Genomic DNA, 6,928 nt, shown 5'->3' with positions numbered 1-6,928 from the left:
AAAATTCACTAGAGGAGTTCAATAGATTTGATCAGGCAGAAGAAAAGGAACCAACAAACCTGAAGATAGTACAATTGAAATTATCAAGTCTGAACACCGGAAAGAAAAACAAATGATTAAACGTTAACTGCGCTGGCCTCCAAAGTCTGGAGCGATGACGATGACGCAGGGCTCTTTTCCCTGCAGCCCGAGGCGGGGGCGCTGCTCGCCCAGGGGGAGGCCCGGCCCGCTGGTGAGACCAACCACATTCATTGCACTGAGGTCGTGTGTGGTTTTGCACAGGCTGAAACTGTGTGATTGGGTTAAACTCGGGACCTCTGTGAAGAGGACCCACTTACTTTTTTCTTTCCAAAATGGCAGCCTCCAGCCGTGCACCAGATCTGTACCCAGAGATGCTGAGAAACAGCAAGCATTTCAGCACCTACAATTACAGAACTTATGCTATCAGGAGGATAAGCGGTGCCTTCAGAGGAAGTAAGAAGGTAAAAGATCCTGTAGAAATTCAGACTCTAGTGAATAAAGCCAAGAGAGTCCTGGAAAGGATTCGTCGACAGGTCCACATGGGCCAACTGTATTCCACTGACAAGCTTATCATCGAGACGCAGAAGCCTGAGACCTAAAGAACAGAACCACCAGGCACCATCAGCAACCACAGACCACCTCCAGCACCCACTCTGTGCTCGGGATTGCGGCTCCCAAAGGGCCACAAGTGACCTCTTGCATCCGCTTAAAATAACCCCTTGCTCAGCCTGCTCTTGCTCAGCCTGCCCTGATATGTTGAGTGAGGTTTCCATTCTCCGCAGCCTCAGTGAGAAGGGGCTGTCTCTCCTTGGTTCAGTGTTGGAAAGCAGAGCTGGAGCTCACTCAGAATAAAGGTGTGTGTTATTGTCTCTCCTCTCCACCCCACCCCTCTTTAGTAGCTTGTACAGAGCATCTCCAGAATTTGTTTCTTAGTCCTCAACAATAAACAGGATTGTCTCCCTAAAAAAAAAAAGAAAGGAAGGAAGGAAGGAAGGAAGGAAGGAAGGAAGGAAGGAAGGAAGGAAGGAAGAAAGGAAGGAAGGAAGAAAGAAAGAAAAAAGAAAAAGAGAAAACTTAACTGAATCCAAAGGGCCTATGGAGCACCATCCAGAGGACCAACACACACATTATGGGAATCCCAGAGGAGGAGAGGGAGACAGAAAAAGGGGCAGAAAGAATATTTGAAAAATAATGGTCAAAACCTTTTCAAATGTGATGAAAGGTATAAATCCACACATCTAAGAAGCTCAATGAACTCCATATAGAATATACTCAAAGAACCCCATACTGTGATGCATTGTAATCAAAGTGTGAAAGCCAAAGAGAAAGAGTGAAGCTTAAAAGCAGCATGAGAAAGCTACTCATCATGCACAGGGATCCTCAGTGAGATGAACAGTCAATTTCTCACCAGAAACCTTGGAAGCCAGAAGGCAGTGGGATGACATATTTAAAGCACTGAAAGAAAAAACTGTTGACCAAGAATTCTATACCCAGCCATACTTTTTTTAAAATATGAGAAAGAAATCCAGACATCCTCAGGTAAATTAAAGCTGAGAGAGTTTGTTACCATTATATCTGCCAAGCACGAAATGCTAAAGGAGTCCTGCAGGTTGAAAGGAAAGGACACTAGACAGTAACTCAAAGCTGTGTACATATATAAACATCTATGCACCAAAGAACAGAGCCCCAAAATATAGGAAGCAAACATTGAAAGGAGTTGAAGGGAGAAATAAATAGTTCTACAGTAAGAGTCAGAGACTTCAATACTGCAGTTTTAATAATGGAATATTAAGGACATAGGGGGTTGAACTACACTATAAACCAGCTAGACCAAATAGACATTTATAGAACATTCCATGTGGCAACCGCAGAATACACATTGCTATCAGGTATTCATGGAACATCCTCTAGTATAGACCATATGTTAGAGAAGAAAAAACACTCAATAAATTTTAAAAGACTTAAATTATACAAAAAATCCTCTCCCACTACAATAAAATAAAAATCAGCAAACCTTAAGATAGGACAATCAAAATTATCAAGTCTGAAAACCAGAAAGAAAAACAAATGACAAAAAGTTAACCGAGTCCAAAGGGGGCCTATGGGACACCATCCAGGGGACCAACATACACATGATGGGACTCCCAGAGGAGGAGAGACAGAGAAAGGGGCAGGAAGAGTATAAAATAAAGCTAGAAGTTAATAGCAAAAGGAAATCTGGAGTGTTCACAGATATGTGGACATTAAGCAACACACTCAAACACTGAGTAAAAGAAGAAATCACAAAGGAAATTGTAAAATATTTAGAGATGAATGAAAACTAAAACACACCAAAAGTTATGGATTCAGCAAAAGCACTGCTCATGGAGAAGTTGGTAGCTATAACTTGCTACATTGAAAAAGATCTCAGCCACATGGCTCAGTGGTTGAGCATCGATCTATGAATCAGGAGGACACGGTTCAATTCCTGGTCAGGGCATATGCCCGGGTTGTGGGCTCAATCCCCAGTGTGGGAAGTGCAGGAGGCAGCTGATTAATGATTCTCCCTCATCATTGCTGTTTCTCTCTTTCTCTCCCCCTCTCCCTTCCTCTCTGAAGTCAATAAAAATATTTTTAAAAATACATCTCACATCAATAACCTGAGGAAAAGAAGCGTGAACTAAAATCAAAGCTGGTAGAAGGAAGGAAATAATAAAGATTAGAGAAAAGATCAATGAAGTATACAATAAAGGAAACAGAATCATTAGACACAAATTCCAGCATCCACCTGGCACCTCAGATTGTGACCTTTAGGGTTTTTGCAGATATAATTCTTTTAAAAAAAAGCATTTAATGACCCGTGTTCTCTTTTGTAAAGTGTTATTTTATTTTTTTAAATATATTTGTATTTATTTCAGAGAGGAAGGGGGAGGGAGAGAGAGAGATAGAAACATCAATGATGAGAAAGAATCATTGATCGGCTTCCTTCTGCACACCCGCTCCTGGGGATCAAGCCCACAACATGGGCATGTGCCCTTGACTGGAATCAAACCTGGGACCCTTCACAGTGGATAGGCCAACGCTCTATCCGATACGCCAAACCAGAGAGGGCCAGATATGATTCTTTGTGTTAAGATGGGTCACATTGGAGTAGGGTAGGCTCTAAATCCAGTAAACAGTGCCCTCAAAAGAAGGCCACCGCCAGACAGAGGCGGAGATTGGAGGGATGCGGCCATGAACCAAGGGACACCAAGGATTAAGCCACCAGAAGCCAGAGAGAGCCTGGAACCGATTCCCCCTCACAGCCTCCAGCCCTGCTGAACTTTGATTGTCAACTTCTGGCCTGCAGGACTGGGTTCTTGTTACTGCTGTCTTTGTGTTGTTTTTGAGAGAGAGAGAGAGAGAGAGAGAGAGAGAGAGAGAGGGAGAGAATGATTTGTTTTTCCACTTACTGATGTATTCATTGGTTGATTTTTGTATGTGCCCGACCAGGATCAAATCCATAACCTTCGCATATCAGGATGGCACTCTAACCAACTGAGCTTCCCCATCAGGGCCAGGGCTGTGTTTTGTTTTTAATGTTTTCATTGATTGTTTTTTAGAGAGAGAAGGGAAAAGGAGAGAAAGGGAATCAAGCCTGCAACCTGGGCATGTGCCCTGACTGGGAATCGACCTGGCGACTTTTTGGTGGACAGGATGACGCTCAACCAACTGAGCCACACTGGCTAGGGCCAGGACTGTGTTTTAAGATATCCGACTTGTGGTCATTGTTATGGCAGTTCAGGAAATAATGCCACCTGTTTATGTCTGGTTCCTTTTCCTCCCTTCTAGTGTGTCTGAGAGCCTTAATATGTTCTGAAAGCTATTCCTTGGTCAGTTAAATGCATCACAGATATCTTCTGTCAATACTGTGACTGAGTCTAATTGTTCCAAAAAATGTCCAATTGTAGACAGGCTGACATGAGCAGAGCAAGGACGATGGGCCAGGTAAAGAAGGTCATGAGCCATCAACAAAACAACAAGAAAGCCCACTGCATGGGAGAACATATTTGCCAATGTTATCACCGATAAGGGTTTAATCTCCAACATTTATAGGGAACTCATACAACTTAACAAAAGGAAGACAAACAATCCAATCAAAAAATGGGCAAAGGACCTAAATAGACACCTTTCAAAAGAGGACATTCAGAAAGCCAAGAGACATATGAAAACATGCTCAGAGTCACTAATCATCCAAGAGATGCAAATCAAAACAACAATGAGGTACCACTTCACACCTGTCAGACTGGCTATCATCAACAAAACCACAAACAACAAGTGCTGGAGAGGATGTGGAGAAAAAGGAACCCTTCTGCACTGCTGGTGGGAATGCAGACTGGTGCAGCCACTATGGAAGACAGTATGGAGTTTCCTCAAAAAACTAAAAACGGAACTCCCATTTGACCCTGTGATCCCACTTCTAGGAATATATCCCAAGAAACCAGAAACACCAATCAGAAAGGATATATGCACCCCTATGTTCATAGCAGCACAATTCACCATAGCTAAGATCTGGAAACAGCCTAAGTGCCCATCAGTGGATGAATGGATTAGAAAACTGTGGTATATCTACACGATGGAATACTATGCTGCTGTAAAAAAGAAGGAATTCTTACCATTTGCAACAGCATGGATGGAACTGGAGAGCATTATTCTGAGTGAAATAAGCCAGTCAATGAAGGAAAAATACCACATGATCTCACTCATTTATGATAATTAAGACCATTATAAACTGATGAGCAAAAATAGATACAGAGGCAGAGCAACATCGAACAGACTGTCAAACTGCAGCGGGAAGGCCGGGGAGGGTGGGGGGCAGGAGGGGGAGGTGAGTAAGAGATCAACCGAAGGACTTGTATGCATGCATATAAGCATGACCAATGGACACAAGACACTGGGGGGTATGGGAGGCCGGGGGAAGGTCAAAGGGAAAATAAAAAGGAGACATATGTACTACTCTTTGTAATACTTTAAGCAATAAAACAATTAAAAAAAAAAAAGAAGAAGTCATGAGGCTGGGAAGCCCTGGGTGCCTAGCAAGGGGCAAAGCGGGAAAAGAAGGACCTCACTCCCGGGAGGACCTCCCTCCCCTAGCGCATGGCTGGCTGATCACTCGGTTTGGACCCCCTGGCCTTTCATATCGCGGTTATGCGGTTTAGACACCCTGACTTTTCCTCTCTGAAGATAACATCTAAGCTTCAGTCCTATTTTAGCTCCAGGCCCAGAAAAGCAGCAAAACCAGACAAGCAATGCTGTGCCTGCCTCAGGGCAGCGTCACTGACGAATGACCCCTGGTGCGGACCAATAAGAGGAGACCACAGCCCTAAAAGGACACCCCTGGAGGGATGACGATGGAGACCCTCCCCTGAGCCCTCCCCTAGGACCTGCCTGCAAGAGAGAGATACATACCCTCAATGCAGCACCCCATGCACGCTCTCCCCCAGGGGGGCAGGCCTGACCCATGCCCTTCCCCCCTTCTTCCCTCTAAGGGGCAACTGAAGGAGCAGTGGGCAGCAGCAGCTCGTCCTGGGCTTGCCCGGAACCTGTCTCCAAGGCCCCCCTTTCTGTGACTTCCCAGTGAGCCAAAGCGCCCCGCTGGGCTCTCCTGCTGCTTCTCTATGCGGAGCCCCTCCTTGTCTCGCTGTCCTGAGTGTGCACTTGCTGCCGCCAGTGAAGTCTTGCTTTGCTGCACTTTGTCTCTTGACTGAAGTCTTTCCTTCAAGAAGACAAGAACCGACAGCTCATTCTCTCACCACTGACACCATTATTCATGCTTTCTCGTGAAGGGTGTGTTTTCATTTGCCTGGACGTTAAAGCTGGCGTTTGGTTCTCCTCTGTGATGCTGCCGATGGGCCATGACCTCCCTGTGTTCTGGGTTTGGGACTCTGCCAGCCCCTCCCCCCCTCAGCCCTCTTTGCGGGGGGCGGGGGAGTGGGGGCAGCTGAGTGTGAGTCAGCAAGGCCCAGATTGCTGGGGGTGGAAGTGGTCAGCTCAGCTCCGAGACCAGCTGTGTGGGTTCCTGGTGTGTGTGGTGGGGGGCGGGGGGAGCACCTGAAAGTTTCGGCCAGGCAGGAAGTAGGTCAGCTGAGGAGGCAGGCTTTGGGACCTCACATGCTCGCTGCCCGGAAAGAGTCCGCGGGGGTGTCCCCTGCCCCCACCCTCTCCACCCCACATCCTGTTCCAGTGCCTGTTTTGTTTTGTTTCTTTAATCTTTATTTATTGATTTTTTTGAGAGAAGGAGAGAGAGAGAATTCGTCGATTAGTTGTTCCCCTTACTTATGCATTCATTGGTGGATTCTTGTATGTGCCCTGACCTGGCTGGAGCCCTCCACCTTGGTGCATCCGGACCACACTTCAACCAGCAGAGCTCCCCGGCCAGGGCACTAGCACCTGTTCTGCACGCTGCTCCTATAATGTGTCACTGGCCACAGTGTGCATTTATGAAGCACTTACTGTGTGCCAGGCCCTGGCTGACCATGGACACTCAGTCCTGCCAGGTAGGTGCAGTGGTCGGCGTCATGTCACAGAGGGAAACGAAGGGCCGGGGGTGGGGGGGCAGCCTGTGCAAGAATCACACATCACGGAGCCCTGATCACCGAACGCCCCCAGTCCTTGTCTGGTTGGCATCCTCTCTGCCCCTCGGTGTCGTCTCTGTCTCTCTCTTTCCCTTACTCTCTCCGCACTTTGCTCTCATGTCTCTGTTTGGGTTTTCCCAGCCTCAAACCCCCCACCCCCAGTACCACACTCGGAAGAGAGGCAGCCTGAGCCCACTCCATCCTTCCGGGGTCTGTCCTGGCAAGTCTGAGGCGCTCCTCGTAGAAACTGCTGAGTGCCTGGGACCAACTTCCCACAGCGGCCAGTGCTGAAAGGAGGGGCAGACAAGTAGACG

General features: G+C 46.9%; 1 protein-coding gene across 1 annotated transcript; it reads left to right on the top strand.

The window, feature by feature from the left end:
* Window positions 1–353: 353 nt before the first annotated feature.
* Window positions 354–709, top strand: LOC118657592 (LYR motif-containing protein 4-like). Its single transcript, XM_036311792.1, has one exon. It carries the CDS (start codon window positions 354–356, stop codon window positions 618–620), a length of 267 nt encoding a protein of 88 aa, XP_036167685.1. The 3' UTR covers window positions 621–709.
* Window positions 710–6,928: the final 6,219 nt, after the last annotated feature.

Source organism: Myotis myotis, unplaced genomic scaffold (genome assembly GCF_014108235.1).
Source record: "Myotis myotis isolate mMyoMyo1 unplaced genomic scaffold, mMyoMyo1.p scaffold_m19_p_6, whole genome shotgun sequence".
NCBI classification, from domain to species: domain Eukaryota; kingdom Metazoa; phylum Chordata; class Mammalia; order Chiroptera; family Vespertilionidae; genus Myotis; species Myotis myotis.
The sequence above is the reverse complement of the archived record's forward strand: the minus strand, read 5'-3'. Positions and strand labels throughout refer to the sequence as shown.